This window comes from Thalassophryne amazonica, chromosome 3 (assembly GCF_902500255.1).
Source record: "Thalassophryne amazonica chromosome 3, fThaAma1.1, whole genome shotgun sequence".
NCBI classification, from domain to species: domain Eukaryota; kingdom Metazoa; phylum Chordata; class Actinopteri; order Batrachoidiformes; family Batrachoididae; genus Thalassophryne; species Thalassophryne amazonica.
This window is the reverse complement of record NC_047105.1, coordinates 76,624,082-76,643,244: the sequence shown is the minus strand read 5'-3', so window position 1 is coordinate 76,643,244 and position 19,163 is coordinate 76,624,082. Positions and strand designations below refer to the sequence as shown.

Sequence of the window (19,163 nt, the reverse complement as noted above, 5' to 3'; positions counted from 1 at the left end):
CTCCCACATGCTGCATCTAATGCAGTGCAGTGTGTTTCGTTAAATAATTTGTTGGTATCAGCTGTGTGTGCTGCATTTAGGTGATATTTAAGACTCAAAGTACTCTGCTGATAAGAAAATGCAGCTTTGCAGTGGCTGCAAATAACTTTGGTTCTGTTAACTATGCCGTCTGGAAGCGTTTTAAATGAAAATGGCCATGTAAAAATTCCGTGCCCTTCTCCATGTTGGTTGGTTTATCCGCCAATTCTTTTCTTTTCCGGTGTCAGGGACTCGTCACACCGGTTCCTGTGAGCGCAGCAGTAGTCAGCGACAGATTTGCAAAACAAAAGTCTGTGAGCAACAGACTCTTACAATAAAAAAAACAATTGTGTTAACGTTCAATAAAAAAATTTGTCGGCGCTATTTAATGCATTAATGCGATAATAATGTGTTAACTTGCCCAGCTCTATAAGAAAGGTATTATGCTTAAAAAGATCACAGAAACATTTAATGCACTTCTTACCCCATAGATGAAATGCAGTGTCTAAGAAGGAAGGAGGAAAGAGGTAATTATTACATTTGAAGTGAAGTCGAAATTGATACCGTATTTTAAGAGATGCAAGTAAAACCGGATTATCTGTGTATTGAGACAGGGACACAGGGAGGGATGAAAATAATCAGGCAGGGAGAGAGGTAGATAAACATGACTGAACTGGCATCATGTTGTATGAGGTTCTTTTAACAAGTAAATGTATTTTTGAATGTTAGCTGCCCAGTAATAAAACATCAGATTAGGAAAAGATAGACCTCCCTAAGCCAACGTTTTCATAATAATGGTTTGCGTACTCTTGAAGTTTTACCTTCCCATATTAATAAGGAAATCATTTGATCGATAGATTTTAAAAAAGGTTTTGGGTAAGAACAGAGGAATACACTGAAAAAGGTATAAAAATTTGGTAAAACATTAGCTGACCTTATATTGAACAATAAAGGAGTAAGATTTGCAGCCCGCAAAGCCTGAGGTGAACCAGTTACATTCACTCCCAAGTACTTAAAACCAGAATGAGTCAGATGGAAAGGAAAATCGGTGTGTCTGATACACTGTGTAGCTGCATTTATAGGCAAGCATTCACTTTTTGTGAATGCTTGCCTACGTGACACAGTGACTGCATGACAGAGTAAAATAGTCAGATTTTACATTATTAGTACAGACGGAAGCTAGGCGGGAAGTATACAAGAGATGAATCCAAGAAATAAATCTATCGCCAAAAACAAATTTCTTCAGGACTGAAAAGGTACCCCCATTCCACTCTGTCAAATGCTTTTTCGACATCCATTGAATTTCCACTTTGGGAAGGTTACTATGGTGTTTGGAATACATTATATTGAAAAGGGTACACACACACACACACACACACATATATATATAAATTCCTACAGCTGCGTTTACACATAGGCAAGACGCGTTACGAATGTCATATTTGTGTCATTCTTGGCACATTCTTGACATTCTTAACGTGACTTAACGCATCTGAATAGGTTTCTTAATAGTGCGTGTTGGAGTGTGATATCCGTGATATTTGTGGAGCATGTTTTTGGCTGTCAAAAAAATCTTCCACGAATGTCACACATCACCCTCATTTCGCCTCATGTCGTGGAGGTCGCAACTGAGCGTGTTGATCTGTCTTGATTAGTGTTGATCCTTAATAGAGTGTGACAGCGTTCTTCTCTGACGGGCACACAATTAAACCCTGCTGCACCGCATTCAGTTTCATTGCTGCAGTATACAGTGATGCCAAGTCGACTACAAGTTTCGTTTCAGTGCTCCTCAGCGCGCTCCTGCAGGTGTTCCACCTGCTGCTACATGTGCCTGATGTTTGGGAAAACGAGCGAGATGAGAGCCGCAAGAAGCCACACATCTGGCTCTCTCCGTCTCCTCCTCCTCCAAAGTTCTTCTGTTGTGGATTTTGAGGAACAAACTGGAGCGATCTGAATTGTTCAGCAACTGACGGTTGGATGATTATGGGTGTGTTTGTGTGGAGACAGTTCGCCTCATTCACAACGTGACAGAACTTAAGGATGCACTGTTACGCACAATAGCACGCAACAATGCGGAACATTATTCTTGACCATGCGTAATGGTTCCTGATAATTCTTCAGCAACACGTGCCATTAATCGTTAACGTGTGGTAACAGGTTGCAGCAGTTCCTGAGGACACCTGATGCCTCTGTGCCCAATCATCACATTCGTGATCAGCGACCAAGAATGTATACTTCATGTTATTCGTGACTTGTCGTCATTATGTGTAAACACAGCATTAGGTTGGAGGTGTTTCTACCAGGGCTAAAGCTTATCTGATCTGGAGTGTGTGTGTGTGTGTGTGTGTGTGTGTGTGTGTGTGTGTGTGTGTGTGTGTGTGTGTGTGTGTGTGTGTGTGTGTGTGTGTGTGTGTGTGTGTGTGTGTGTGTGTGTGTGTGTGTGTGTGTGTGTGTGTGTGTGTGTGTGTGTTAACCCCCCACCACCCCCAAATGTGCAGCTGCTGAGGGCCATATGGACTGTTTGCTTTTCCTGGTCAACATGGAGGAAAGCCCTCACGTCATTGACAGTCCAGATACACGGGGACAGTAAGTAACACAATTTTTTATGTTCTGATTTGTCATCGTTTATCAGTTAGGTAAATGTCAGTTATGTTTAGCTTTTACATACAGTACTGCAACATAACAAAAATGTCTAACTTTAAGCTTAATTATTTACATTGCTTAAAATTAGAATCAATCAAATCCAGCAAATAAAGTAAAATATGAAAGCATTATTTTGCAGCTGAATTTAGTTACATACATATTAATGGTAGATAGTATTATTGGGTATGTCATTAGCTGGCTGGCAAGTTTATAGGGCAGCGTAGTCTTGTTTGAACCCTGTGTGATATCGCAGGATTTGATCACATATGGGGACAGCCGCTCCTGTTGTTCATTATACAAGGTGGGCCAATAAAATGTTACCACTTTTTGATCGTGGTGGGACAAAGTCACTGCCAAGTCATTCTCAAGTCATCATTCTGAAAGTCCCAAGTCAAGTCTCAAGTCACCTTGCAAACAATTGGTTTTAATTATGACTTGAGACTTGACTTGGGACTTGCTGATTCATGACTTGAGAGTGACTTGATGGTGACTTCGTCCCACCTCTGGATCGTACACGTGTTTGAAATGAGAACTTATTCGAAAATTTTATTTAAAGACTTGTAACAGAAGCATCAAATTAACATTTGATACCAAAGGTTTCCCACTTTGTTTCTTGTTTTCCGCACAGTTCAATAATTGATGACATTTTTTAATTGTACGAATTAAAACAGTGGTAACATTTTATTAGCCCACCCTGTATACTTCACACGGGAAAATGGTGTACTGTTTTGTTTTCGGCTGCAATCACCGAAGCAGTCACCAAAAGTACAGTTTTTTCGGTTCCCAGTGGAGAAGGGAAGACGAGAAGGTCGTGTCGGTAAGTGTTAGCCTGCACAGCTAACCAGAGCAGCCGTGTTCTCTCGTCTGCACAGTCGCATCGACACGTTTGAGCTCCGGGTCATACAAAACTGCAACACATGTCCGTCCATTTTCCACCACATCATCACTTTTTCTTTGCATTTTCACTTTGTGTGTAATTTGCCCAATAACTCTGAGAAAGCGCTGTGTTTCTGTCCCCAGAAGTAGAGAAATTACGTCATATGCGTCATATTTTATATGACTGCGCTGCCCAATTGAAAACTTTTTTTTTTACCACATTTGATGAAATGTTGTGGAATAGAATCTGGTACAATATGAAGTGTGCAAAGAATTTTGTGCAGCACTTACGACAGTGTATTTTCCTCCCAAGTACTAAAACTCCCCTTCCTTGGTCAAGTCAGGTTTGGGGGAGTGGATTGCTGCTATGGGTTACTGTATCCACCGCATAACAGAACTGTTTTAAGTTCCAACTGTATCCACCACATAACAGAACTGTTTTGAGTTCCACCTGGCAACCACTGGGGTAGACCATTGGTCCATTCTTATCTCTCAAACATATTGACCTCTCTGCTGCAACCAGGTGTTATGTTTGTGTCTCCTTGGGCTGGTCTCGTCACTGGGACAAGGAGGCATGTGTGTGCCGAGTCATGTATGGAATAACAGGCTCTTCCCAGATATCTTTCTGCATCACAAGCTAAGCTCACATTGACACAACTGTCACTGCTGAAGTAAATAAACCCCTCAGAGTTTCACACACATTTTCCAGACATAGACACATTGCTGATGGTGGAGTCCAAGAAATCACCGAAAGCTTGGTTCTTGGACTTTAACCGTTTCATCACCCTTGCCATCTCACTGAGATAAGGTGGTTTACAGCTAACTGGTACCAGAGATGCCCAGAGTGCTCTCACACGCCATGACTGTAGCACAAAGCATACTTTTTGATGAGATAATACATACTTCCATTCTTCTGTAAACAGGACAGAGTCACTTGACCACAGGTGGTGACACACATGCCTCCTTTTTTTTAAACATATTTTTTTATTAAGTTTTTCATTTTAAAATGAACAACAATAAGGAACAAACAAAGGCACTGTGTAAACACAATAAAAACATTGAAAACAAATACTGCGGTGGTTCATTAATGCAATTAATAAATAAACACATACATGCCTCCTTTTATTGCTGTCAGTGCAAGTCAGGGAGCATTGAGCTATGTTCCATGCAGTTTTTGAACCTGAATTATTCCCCAATTGGATATGGACTACAACAGAATCATGCAAGATTCCTGGAAGTGTGCAGAGCCATATTTCCAACCTTTTTTTCATAAAAGTTAAACCCAAACCCTTATTCTAATCATAACTATAACCCTAGCCCACTTAAAGGGGAACTAATTAATCCGTTCATGCCCAGAAGTAATTTTAAATAACTTGTCCAAAATTAGTTTGGTTAAAATTTGAACCATAAGTTAAAAATGCATGCCTCTGGATGACTTAGGTGATATTGCCACCATATCGGTATGGTGTTAAAGAAAATGTTTTTTGGGCTGTTTCTCCTTTGTCTGCAGAGGATTGAAATGCTTTTCATACAAGCAGTTCTCTTCTGTTTGCAGAGGTTATAACTGTGCATCTGTTACAAAACTTTTTAACAGGTGGGTGCTGAACTGATTTTAAATTTTAAAAATGCTTGTCGCTGTTCAACTTTATCAGACAAGTTATCGGACAAAAATTAATCGGAAGATAATTGATCCGACAATGGTTTTTAAAGTTATCTAAAAAGATAATCCGATAATGAAAACACTATCTTCGATAATTATCTGTTATCGGATTATCGGAAGTGTGCCCACCACTGCATACCACTTAACCCTAACATTGCCCCACCCCCGGTATTCCCTGTAATTTGAACCATGTGGCAGTACCCATGCAGAAGAGACATAATGCTTGATGTGCTTGTGCTCTAACAGTGTTGTCTATTCCATGGACTGGACCTCAGATTACTTTAGCTCATCCCCTTCACAGTGCTCACTCACATCCAGTGGAAGGCTGTAGCAGTCTGTTTATATCTTGTTTTGTTTGTATGCAGGACAGCTCTCATGCTGGCAGCTCGAGGCAGTCATGTAGACTGTGTCCACATCCTGTTGGAAAAAGGAGCTGAGGCTGATGCTGCCGATAAAAAAGGCTGCACTGCGTTACACAGAGCTGTATGTAGTTTATTAATTTCTTTGTTTGTGTATCCTGTTTTTATTTATCACCTCCTGACTTTGTAAAGATGTTGATCTGCTTGTGTCTTCTGTCCTTGTCCTGCAGGCCATGCTGGGCAGTGAGGACTGTTTAAATGCACTACTGGAACATGGCGCCTCTGCTCTGTGTAGAGACTCTCAGGGTAGGACCGCACTGCATCTGGCAGCATCCTGTGGCCACACAGAGCTGCTCCACACTTTGCTAAAGGTTGCTATGAAAGCTGACCCTCTGGACTCCATGCTGGACTATAGGGGATACACACCCACACACTGGGCTGCCTACCATGGTGAGACTTGAATGAACTCAGTTGCAGCCTTTTCTAGATAGAAACAGCACATTGGATCCATTTCAATCAGGGTACAAAGCATTTCACAGCACTGAGTCTGCACTTTTAAAGGTTTTTAATGATCAGTATCATCGGATATTGATGACGCAGTTGAGAGCTGCGTCATCATTCGTCAGAGAGCTGCGTGTCGTCAGAGCGAGCTGCAAAAAGTTTGTACCTGAGTTTTCAGAGGTGGTGTTTGTAGTTGCCATCTGCCACGCCGGTGTTTGCCAACCCGGACAGTGGGAATACCACCTCAACCGGCAACTTACCCCCGCGACTGGACAGCAACAACGTCCGAGGCCCGCCCAACATGGTGAATTCACTGAGGCCGCGCGCTGCGTTATTAAAGCCGCACGTCACAAGTGTCGCTTCCCCGAGGCCTCGTGCAGCCACCGCGGATCCATCAGCGCGGAAACACCGAGGCCGCGCGGCACCAGCGCAGTGCAGATCCATCCCGGTGACAAACAACGCAGGCTGTTAACATCGGCGATCGTCAAGCTGCTCATAAGCCGACCATGGGGCCTAAGAAGGTTCTGACGGCGGAGGAAGGTGACGATATTAAAAAATCTCTGGACTTTCTATCAGAGGAGATTTCTGTTGTGAAGCAGCAACAGAAATCAATCATGGATCTGGTGGAGGAGGTGAAGGCATTACGGCTCCAGAACGCCGAGAAAGACCGGCGTCTGGTGCAGCTGGAAAATAGAGTGGCTGAATTGGAGCAGTACACCAGAATTAACGACGTCATCATCACAGGTCTTCACATCAAACCACGGTCCTACGCACGGGCGGTAACAGATGAGAGCAGAGGGGAGCCCAGTGAACAGGAGGTCAGCTCTGTGGAAAAACAGGTTGCTGATTTCCTCCTATCTAAAGGTATAGAAATGGATTTAAATAACATTGAAGCGTGCCACCCTCTGCCCCGGAGAAATGACGGTGATAAACGAACCGTCATCATGAGATTCATCAACAGAAAACACAAAACAGCACTGTTAAAACAAGGAAGAAAACTGAAAGGGACAAACGTATTCATCAATGAACATCTCACCAAACGGAATGCCGACATCGCCAGGAAAGCACGCTTCTTAAAGAAACAGGGAAAAATCCAGCACACATGGACTTCAAACTGTAAAATATTCATCAAACTGAACGAATCACCTGAACAAGCAAAGGTTATGGCAATAAGGAACATCGAGGAGCTGGACAAATATGAACAATAGGTATGAGGACTCAAACACATCACAGCACCATGATGCAGACTGGAGCAACCCACTCATCCACATCATCTACACCCGGAGACAAGAGAGACATAATGACTAAGGATAATGATCCGTTTATTTCTGCCCAGGAGCTCTGTCTAGATACATTTAATTATAATAACTCTGCTAACCACCCCTTCGAATCTGAAAATGATCCTGATACCTTTTTCAGTGAGAATATTGTGAGACAGTGCAAATATTTTACAGAAGAACAATTCAAAAATTATAAAATCAATGATGAAGATTTTTCAATTATACATTTCAACAGCAGAAGTCTTTCTCGTAATCTGTCCACTATTAATGATTGTTTGAAAACATCCAAAAAACGTTTTTCAGTTATTGCAATTTCAGAAACATGGTTAAATGAGGATAATAAAGATCTGGTATATCTTGATGGTTATGAATTGTTCCTGGTTAATAGGCAGACGAGAAGGGGCGGAGGCGTTGCATTGTTTGTAAGGTCAGATTATAACTGTAAACTCATTAAAAACATGTCATTTACAGTGGACAACATCATGGAATGTGTTACCATAGAAATTACATCTATAAACTCCAAAAACATAGTTGTTAGTTGCATTTACAGAGCTCCTGGGACAAATATTGACACATTTGAAGACATTATCTTAGGAATGTACAACAAAATCAACAGAAATAAGCATTTATACTCAACAAAAATATAAACGCAACACTTTTGGTTTTGCTCCCATTTTGTATGAGATTAACTCAACGATCTAAAACTTTTTCCACATACACAATATCACCATTTCCCTCAAATACTGTGCACAAACCAGTCTAAATCTGTGATAGTGAGCACTTCTCCTTTGCTGAGATAATCCATCCCACCTCACAGGTGTGCCATATCAAGATGCTGATTAGACACCATGATTAGTGCACAGGTGTGCCTTAGACTGTTGGGTATTTTCTCCTCCAAACATTCTTAAAACCTTTGATAAGACAAACAGAGTCAAGAAACACCAGTGAGACAGAAAGTCAAATTAATCACGCGCGGAGTGCGGCCAGGCTGTACACCAAGGCTACACTAAAGTCTGGCCTGTGCTCCCGCTCTTTTTATTAGAGATGCCCTCATTACATCATAAAACTTGGCCTAAGGGGGGGGGGGGGACAACGCGAGACAAGTTTCTTCCCGTAACATAAACACATACGTCAATAAGCGCAGCTGTAAGGAAAAACAGTTTCTTTCTTTTACTCTTATCGTCGGAGGTCAGCACATCTCGTTCGTCTGTTGCAGTTATCAGCTGTTGTGCATCTGCCTGGAGTGTCCTGGTCTTCACGCTAAGCATCATATCACAACAGTCAAAACAACCTTCAGGTCTATTACTCCCAGTTCATGACTGACCCCGTCATGCTTCACTCCCAGTCGTTAGTGGCTACAAAAACAAGTTGTATAATAATAATAATAAGTACATCCAGCTCCTCATTCCCAGTTCAGATTGACCCCAGCATGCTAAAACAAGGTTGAATAACACGTACATTCTCGGGGTCAGGTGCAAACAGCACAACACCGTTCTCATCAGAAAGAAGACAAAAGGTACAAATGTTTAACAGTGATAACATATATATAAAATCTTTAACATTCCCCTCCTGTTTATCACCTGTTAAACATACAGTAGTAGTTATCACCTAGCTTAGCACTTCTTTTTGAGATTTTCACTAAGAGGTTCATCATGGTATGTTCTATAGGCTTACACCCCAGAGGTGATGTCATCATTGTCACCATCATCGGTGTCTGGGTCATCATACTTCCATTGGTCTGGGTACAGGTCATGGGAGTCATCGTCCTCCTCGGTGTCGTCTTGCCCCAGGAGTGGATATGATGCTGGTCCCCCTCCTGGTCCTGGACTTATTGCTGTGGTTATCATTCTATTTACAAGGCCTCTGAGACATGGAATACAACAACATCCACACAATGTTAGAATTGCAGCAAATACTGCTATAGACACTAATAGTGAAGAAATCAAAGACCTCCATCTTCCCATCCCTTCCAGCCACCAATCCCAGCCTTCGGTGTTTACTCCACTGTGCTCTTTCATCTTCCTGTTCAACGTTCTCAGCCCGTCAATGGCTTGAGTGAGACTGCCGTCTGCAGCCGTGTTGTTGGGAATGAATGTGCAGCATTGTTCTCCGAACATGGCACAAACACCTCCTTTCTCCGCCAACAACATATCCAGAGCAATACGATTCTGGAAGGCCATAAGGGACGTGGCTTCTAACTGTGAATGGACAGCCTTAAATCCTTCCTCAGTCCAATTTCCTAATTTCTGTACATTGTAGTGGGTGTAGTTTATTCTGTCCACGTTTTTATTAATTGAACACCACCAACAGATGGAAGATTCGAATCCAGCTGCTATTTGATCAACCAGTTTATACTCGTCAGGCACTCCTCTGGGGACTCCTATTGCGTCAATATATGTTGGATTTCCTACTCCTTTCCACTCTCTTTTTACTCTATGTCTGGCTATGCCTTTCTGCCAATCTTCAGGAATAAGAGAGGCTGCATATGTCGTAACGTCTTCAGGGGTCATGGGTATGGCTTTAACTGGTAACAATAATGATATTAATGCACAATAACCTGACACATTTCGTGGCAGTCTGTCAAAGATTCTGTTATCACCACACCACCACCATACATCACTCCTACCGACAGGTTTGAATGTGGGAGTACTATGGACCACATTCTTACACCAGGCAGTGTGGCTTAAGCTACCCAAAGTCTTACTTGTCCCTGTCAAGTGTACACATGTATGGTTAGCATGCCCAACTTTGCTTGAAAATAAAGGTTTGATCTTAGTCAATTTGGTCAATGGATAGATCTTGTCCCACTTAGAACATTTGTTGTTTGCTGCAATGTATGTCTGTGTCATAACCGTCAGCAGACAGTCTTTGGGTAATGCTGCCGGTATTACCTGTAATATAGGTCTGGGTCCCATACATACAACACAGTCCTTCTTTGCTGCTAGTCCTGCTTGTTCTGCCATTAAAAGCCAATTGTTATTTTGTCCACTAATTCCTGTAGTTACTAGGAACCAGTCATCTGCCTTCATGTCTTTTGTGCCTTGTACGGACATCCCCTTTGCTTGTATGGGCACCCCCTTTGCTTGTATGGGCACCCCCTTTGACGTACTTAATTCGGTCAATATTGGTTGCTGTACTCTATCTGTTTCACAGAGGAAAAAATGGAAATACGGATCTTTTCCTTGTTTGTATACCCAAAGGAGGAACAACCAACAGTCTCCCTCTATATCAGGTGGGAATATGGTTCCTTTTTCTGTGGTATTCACCACTATAGACAGCTTATCATCTGTTTGATACATTTTGAGAATTTGACTCTGGTACTTAGCCCACTCGGTTTGTGCCCATCTTGGTGTCCATCTACTCCATTCATCGGCTACCAACGTTTCCCATCTCTTATCTTGTTGATCATTGGTCATATACCATGAGAAACTATTTCCGTAATTAGTCCCTCTGTCACCATCCCCACCATCCCATATTCCATGGGTAAGAGCACTATATGGTACAGAGATGACCACAGAAGCTTTTCTAGGAATGCAGGCTTGTATACCAAATCGGTACGCATTGTTCCTATCACAGCTATGTACTGTGGCATTTATTATCGGACTGGGGTCTTCGTTACTTCTTTTTGGTCTCTGCAATCTGCGGAGGTGATCCTTATTATCATGTCCCGTGCTTATGGCTTTTAATAATAAGCCCAATCCGAAAAAGAAAAGTAGCATAACAAGGACTGTCCATGGGGTCCAGAAACCCTCGTTCTTTTGTTTTTTTTCTTTCGCCATTTCTGCACACTACAGCACACCTATGTTCAGAACAGTGGCTTCTTAATGTCTTCTGCTAGCTTTCGTGTCTAACCTGGATCTTAACACCAAGCTCACACACTATTACTAGTCTTGTCCTACTGTTCTTACTGTTTGTCTGTGTCTGCAGAAATGACTTTCTTACAGTGAGTCAAATTAATCCATGTACTTCTTTCCCCAATTTTCAAGGCTGTGGGTGTTGTGAGTAGTACTTGATGGGGCCCTTCCCATTTAGGTGAATGCCAGTGTTTTCTCTTGATGCTTCTTATCAACACCCAGTCTCCAGGTACCACTTTAGGGTCCTCCTGTGGAGAAATGGGATCATCAGTGTTTGGAACTCTCCCTCGTTGTCCTTCTAACATTTTTCTCATGTAATCCGCCAAATTGGCTTCCTCAGGTACATCCCAAATTTGCCCATAATATGGCAATCGATATTTTCTGCCAAACAATGTTTCATACAGTGTCAACCCCATGGTACTAGTTATGTTTATATACATTTTTACCAAATCTACACAATGTGTCCATGGTCTGCCTGTTTCCTCCATTGTCTTTCTAAGTCTGTTTTTTACTGTTCCATCCATCCTTTCCACTAATCCGGCGCTTTGTGGATGATAAGCACAATGATTTTTGAGATTGACCTGTAGCGCTTCTCCTACGTATTGCACTATTGTATTAACAAAATGCGCTCCATTATCTGAATAGACTGTTTCTGGTATTCCAAATCGTGGAATGATGTCTTTGCACAATGCCTTAGCCACTGTAAGTGCATCTGCATGTTTTGTAGGGAACAATTCTACCCATTTTGAGAAGGCATCAATTATGACTAAACAAAATTCCTTCCCTTCATGTTTACTCAGCTGTATATAATCCATATGAATCACTTGAAAGGGATATTGTGGTGTTGGAAATTTGCCTCTTTGGGGTCTCAAATTGCCTTGTGAGTTGTGTTTTACATCATGCATGCTCTACAATGCTGTTTTGCATATGCATCGAACCCATAAAGACAAAAAATAGATTGCAATTGCGATATCATACCCCCTGATGAGACATGCGTCACGCCATGGCTCATAATAGCTGCCCATTTAAACATATTTTTTGGCAATATGGGTTTCTTTTGTGGTCATACGTACAAATCATTTGCATACGTAGCCCCTTTAGCTATCCACATTTGTTTTTCTCTGTCAGTTGCCTGCTGTTGCATGTCAGCAAGCAGTGTATGACCTAAATGCAAATCTGGAGTAGTGTCCTGTACAACAAAAATAGAAGAAGCTGCTGCTGCCTCTTTTGCTGCTCTGTCAGCAAAATCATTTCCTTTTGAAATACTGTCAGAGCCTTTGGTGTGAGCCGCACATTTGCATATAGCAATTTGTTTAGGCAATTTCACAGCCTTCAGTAGTGCAGTTAGGAGTGTGGCATGAGTCACTGGCTTTCCAGATGATGTCACCATTCCACGCTCTTCCCACAGTTTTGCAAACACATGCACTGTGCTGAAAGCGTACTGGCTGTCTGTATAAATTGTTACAGCCGTACCTTTAAACAGATAGCAAGCTGCAGTTAAAGCAACTAATTCAGCTGCTTGTGCTGAAAATGACGATGGCAATGAAGCAGAATCCAATACTTCTGAATTTGTGACAACAGCATATCCAGATTGTGTTTGTCCGTAAGCGTTTTTAGTGGAAGAACCATCCACATACACAATTGTACTGTTTGGGATGGGTGTGTCCTGGAGGTCTGGGCGTGCTTTCGTACAGACCGTAGCTACATCAAGACAATTGTGCGGCTCACCATCCTCAGGTAAAGGTATCAATGTGGATGGATTCAATGTTGTACAGCGCTCTACCGTAAGATGTGGTTGTGATAATAGCAAGGACATACACGAAAGATGTCTTGCTGGGGACAAAAGGCTCATGTTTGTCTGCAACAGAAGTGCAGAAACTGCATGTGGAACTTTCAGTGTCAACTGATGGAATAGAACAACATTACTGCTACTTTGAACAGCCATAGAGGCTGCAATAACAGCCTGTACGCATGGTGGTAAAGCACTTGCTACTGCATCCAATTTAGATGAGTAGTAGGCAACTGGCCTCAATTTTGAGCCATATACTTGAACCAAAACACTAGTCATGAACTTATTCTTACAATCAACTGTTTGAATGAATGGTTTACTATAATCTGGTAGTGCCAAAACTGTGGATGACACTAATGTTTGTTTTACTTTTACAAAAGCTTCCTCAGCTTCTTTGTTCCATTCCAACACGGTTGACATTGAAATATCATCCTTGTACATCAAATCAGAAAGTGGACTAGTCAATTCTGCATACCAGGGAATCCATGCCCTGCAGTAATTAGTCAGTCCAAGAAATGACATCATCTGCTTTTTGGTTTGTGGTTTTGGAGCGTGCAAAATTGCTTCCTTCCTGTCAGACAGGATAGTACGCCCTGTGGCTGATAATTCATGTCCTAAATATTTTACTTTATCCCTACACAACATCTGCCGGTGGAACGAAATTGGCTAAACATGCTGACATGACTTGAGAATAAATAGTTGGACTCTCTGCGTAACCCTGCGGTAATCTGGTGAATGTATATCGTTGTCCTTTAAAGGTAAAAGCAAACCAGAATTGACTATCTGGGTGTACTGGCACAGAGAAAAATGCATTACTTATGTCAATTACTGAGAAACTATTAGAATTTGGTCTCAGCGAATTTAACAAGGTGTGTGGATCTGGGACACATGGTGCTCTTTTAATCACAGCAGCATTTACTGCCTGCAGATCTTGAATCATTCTCCACCCTACTGAGGGCGGAGCCTTTTTTACGGGAAATATGGGTGTGTTACATGGTGAATCTGGACATGGCACTATTACTCCTGCTGTTAATAAATTCTCTACTACTGGCCTGATTCCTTCAATTGCATCAGGTTTCAATGGATACTGTCTTACACATGGTCTGTATTCTGTTTTTGGTCTTATAACTACAGGTTGTGCATTTTTTATCAGTCCTACGTCTGAAGGACCTGTTGTCCACAATCCTGATGGTACAGAAGAGAGAAGATCATCCTCTTCAGGACTCAACTGAAACACTCAGGATTGTGAAGTGGACACATCAATGTGTGTTCCAGCTGTCAGCACCAATGAGACATTAACTGGCACTTTATACAATTTAGTTGATGGACTGAACTCCGTTCGTGGTCCAACTCTGCTCCAATCAGTGGCTGACAAAGCTGTTATGACTGTCAGTCCCAATTCTTGCCATTCCGTCAAATATGGCTTACAAAGTGACACATGTAATGGCATACCTGTAAATCTCAATTTTAAAATGTCTTCAGTGGCACCTGTCACTGTTATGACAGCTGTTGAGTTGCCATCATGAATCAAATCGGTCATTGTCAGCTTCACAGGTGAAACGTTTTTCAATTTGTTTTCATAGTCACCATCCGGACCTGGAGGATCTTTATGCCACATTGTGACATGCAGGTCAGGTGGTGACATCTTTTGTTCAGGATTTTTTAGTAGGGCTGTCGCTTGCAAGACGACATCTTTACCCCATCCTGCAGCATCTTCTTCTGAAATGTCAAATGTATAGTAATAGTGGAATGTGGGGTCATCGCTTTCTTCTCTTACCATGTTAACGCCTCCTGTGCGTTCAACAACTAATTTCCCTTGTTCCACAATTATGGACAAGCCCAATGCAGTCAATCCGTCTCGTCCTAAAAGGTTAACTGGACATTGTGGCATGTTCAACACTGACATAGTACATGTCAGGCCAAATGGATCTGTCAACGTTATGGGTTTAGTGATAGGGACATCTGATGTTTGTCCATTTGCAGAGCGAACCCTAAAGATTTCGTTGCTTAATTGATGGACAGGTATGTTGTCATTACATGTGGTTCTACATGCTCCTGTATCACAAAGGAATGTCACTGGTCGTCCATTTACCAACAAAGTCACTTCTGGTTTTGGTACCGGATTTCCCAGTAAGGCACACAGATCCATATCACAATCAGACTGCCTATCTGATGTGGAATCATGGATTATGGATTCTAGTCATTGTGGATACTGTGGCTGCGGAGGATTATTCCGTTGTGGAATTCCTCCTGCTGCTCCCTCAGTAGGTGGATTCGGACAATTTCTATACATATGTCCCTCTCTCCCACAGTTCCAACAAATCAGGGGACCACGTGGTGGCCCTCCCTGTCTGTGCTGCTGTTGTGGTTGCCATGGTCCTTGACGTTGTGGCTGTCCACCTTGTCTGTTTTGCCATGGCTTTTGGGGGCGTTTGCACTGCTTCTGCTGTCTTAAGTTACCCTGTTGGTAATATATTTCATCATCTCCGTGTGCTACATACACTCCTTTGTTGCTGTTTCCTGTCTTTTTCTGCTTTAAGACTCCTTCTGCATGACAGCAGTGTGTATGTGTTTCTTCCAATGTGCCTGTAGGCAATCCAATCCAATGTTTCTGTATCCAAGCTTTTATATCCTTATTGGAATGTTGGATCAGAGCGTTTTTCAACTGTTGTTCATACACTGGTGTTCCTGGCAATATGCCACTATGGACCCTAAATACACTCTCAAATCTGCATCTAAACTCTGTCCATGGTTCTCCTTCTTTCTGTGTTGTCCTGGTAATTTCAGTGTAATTTATTTTTGGTCCTAACACACCTTTTGCTCGTGTAATCATAGCTTCCACTCTTGTTTTCAAGACTAGATCATCATGTGGCAACGGTACGCCATCCTGGTCTGCAGGATTCCAGTCTCCGCGTATCTGACTCCATTTAGGGCCACATGCTTTCATCCACACCTGTTGGACTTCAGGTCCACTAAGGTGGTAAGAATTTCTAATGTTTTCTATATCCTGCATAAATCCCTCAATATCGACATGTGGCGATGGTATCATGTCGACTGCTGCTTTGATATCATCAGCATTCCATGTTCGATATACGAGCATGGTTGATCGCTGTCCTGCTGTTCCTGCACGAGGATTTGGTACTTCTATCATAGGATAGGCACCTCCCTGGTCACTGTGTTCCACCATGGGAGGGGCTATGGGCACTTTCACTTGACTGCGTGTTTCTGGTTTTTCTGGTTTTTCACTTTTTACCTTAGGTTTTACTGCCAAATCATACTGTGGTGGCGGTACATCGTCATCCTCTGGTAGAGGAGATAAAGGTGTTGTTGTCACCGACGATCCAGCCGGCGGTGGTTGTTGAGGCTGTTCTGGTTCTCTGTGCTGAATTATCACATCTTCTTCTGCCTTACCTACAGCTTTCTTTTTCCTTGCTTTCTCTAATCGTCGCTTCTCTGCTCCCTTCTGTCTGTTCTCTGCTTCCTCCTCCCAAAATGCCACTAAATCTGCCCCTACTTTCTGCATCTTTTTCTCATCACCTTTATGTTTCTGTTCTAACTCCTTCTTTAGCTTCTGTATGCTGATCAGGTTCAGTCGTCCGTCAAAGTCATGTTTATTTATCCAGGTCTCCAATTTCTTTGTTGCTTTTGGATTTTTTGCTTCCATAAATTTCCAGTCGTCAGTTGATAAATTTTCCTTATTTTTAGACGTCTTACCCCCCATTTTTATTATCCCTTGTTATAATTTGGACTTCAGACGGGGGCACACCTAGGGTGTTCTAAATCTGAAGTTTTCACACTTTCTTTGGACGTGACAATTAATTTGCCGTCGTGTGGTTGATTCCTTTCACCTCCCCGTAGGAAGCGGAATCACTTGCCTTCGCATCCACACACGGTTGTCACTAACGTTGTCCAAAGTATTACACTTTCACACAGTTATTTACACTTACACAAAACACTATTTACACATAGAAACACTTTTAATAATCGTACGCGTATTCTTATGCCAGGGGAGCTCGCCCTCCCGTGAAATTTAACTAATGTCCTGCATTAGGGGACTCCGCCGTCCCTGCCGAATTTAACTGCTTTTTTACAGTGCACGTATTTCTACCCGGGATTTCCTTTACGTATTAAAACAGAGGAGTCCGTATCCTCCTTCCGGAATTTAACTACGGGCGTCCCTCGCAACCGTAGAGGAGTCCGCCCTCCTCGCGGATTTTAACTGCTTTGCATTAACAGACGATTCCACGCCATCGCTTACGGAGTTTAACTGTTTTATGTGATCACTTTTATCCCCTACCGGTACGCGTATATAAACAGAGGAGTCCGCACCCTCCTTACAGAGTTTAACTGTGTTTCATTAACAGACGATTCTGTATCATCGCTTGCGGAATTTAACTGTTTTATGTGATCTGATCACCACTCACTCAGTACTGTTTACAAAGAAATTTTACTCACTGACTCGACTTCCTGTCTGTCTTCTTCGGGAAAATCTCGTCAACCAGACGATGCCAACGGTGGTCGACAATTGCAGACACGATCAATCGATCGGACCTTGGCCAAGGATTTACGTCTGGACTTGACGACCCCCGCCGGACACCTCCGGTGTTGTTGAGATCCCGGACGTAGCCCCCAGTCAATGTTGGGTATTTTCTCCTCCAAACATTCTTAAAACCTTTGATAAGACAAACAGAGTCAAGAAACACCAGTGAGACAGAAAGTCAAATTAATCACGCGCGGAGTGCGGCCAGGCTGTACACCAAGGCTACACTAAAGTCTGGCCTGTGCTCCCGCTCTTTTTATTAGAGATGCCCTCATTACATCATAAAACTTGTCCTAAGGGGGGGGGGGACAACGCGAGACAAGTTTCTTCCCGTAACATAAACACATACGTCAATAAGCGCAGCTGTAAGGAAAAACAGTTTCTTTCTTTTACTCTTATCGTCGGAGGTCAGCACATCTCGTTCGTCTGTTGCAGTTATCAGCTGTTGTGCATCTGCCTGGAGTGTCCTGGTCTTCACGCTAAGCATCACATCACAACAGTCAAAACAACCTTCAGGTCTATTACTCCCAGTTCATGACTGACCCCGTCATGCTTCACTCCCAGTCGTTAGTGGCTACAAAAACAAGTTGTATAATAATAATAAGTACATCCAGCTCCTCATTCCCAGTTCAGATTGACCCCAGCATGCTAAAACAAGGTTGAATAACACGTACATTCTCGGGGTCAGGTGCAAACAGCACAACACCGTTCTCATCAGAAAGAAGACAAAAGGTACAAATGTTTAACAGTGATAACATATATATAAAATTTTTAACATAGACTGCCCACAATAAAAGGCCACTCTGAAAGGTGCAGTTTTGTTTTATTGGGGGGGATACCAGTCAGTATCTGGTGTGACCACCATTTGCCTCATGCAGTGCAACACATCTCCTTCGCATCATCCGTGAAGAGAACACCTCTCCAACGTGCCAAACGCCAGCGAATGTGAGCATTTGCCCACTCAAATTGGTTACGACGACGAACTGGAGTCAGGTCGAGACCCCGATGAGGACGACGAGCATGCAGATGAGCTTCCCTGAGACAGTTTCTGACAGTTTGTGCAGAAATTCTTTGGTTATGCAAACCGATTGTTCCAGCAGCTGTCCGAGTGGCTGGTCTCAGATGATCTTGGAGGTGAACATGCTGGATGTGGAGATCCTGGGCTGGTGTGGTTACACATGGTCTGCGGTTGTGAGGCTGGTTGGATGTACTGCCAAATTCTCTGAAACGCCTTTGGAGACGGCTTATGGTAGAGAAATGAACATTCAATACACGAGCAACAGTTCTGGTTGACATTCCTGCTGTCAGCATGCCAATTGCACGCTCCCTCAAATCTTGCGACATCTGTGGCATTGTGCTGTGTGATAAAACTGCACCTTTCAGAGTGGCCTTTTATTGTGGGCAGTCTAAGGCACACCTTTGCACTAATCATGGTGTCTAATCAGCATCTTGATATGGCACACCTGTGAGGTGGGATGGATTATCTCAGCAAAGGAGAAGTGCTCACTATCACAGATTTAGACTGGTTTGTGAACAATATTTGAGAGAAATGGTGATATTGTGTATGTGGAAAAAGTTTTAGATCTTTGAGTTCATCTCATACAAAATGGGAGCAAAACCAAAAGTGTTGCGTTTATATTTTT

The 19,163-nt window shown here is 42.6% G+C and overlaps 1 protein-coding gene across 3 annotated transcripts in view; it reads left to right on the top strand.

Moving 5' to 3' along the window:
- The window catches only part of ankrd52b (ankyrin repeat domain 52b), a 118,962-nt gene that overhangs the window by 81,960 nt on the left and 17,839 nt on the right, over nt 1–19,163 (top strand). For all 3 annotated transcript variants that reach the window (XR_004559616.1, XM_034166855.1, XM_034166854.1), the window contains exons 19-21: nt 2,517–2,604; nt 5,563–5,680; nt 5,787–6,006. Coding sequence is in view for 2 of the 3 variants with exons in the window: in XM_034166855.1 (XP_034022746.1) it covers nt 2,517–2,604; nt 5,563–5,680; nt 5,787–6,006 (426 nt within the window). In the remaining variant the exon portion in view is untranslated. The remainder of the gene's footprint in view (nt 1–2,516; nt 2,605–5,562; nt 5,681–5,786; nt 6,007–19,163) is intronic.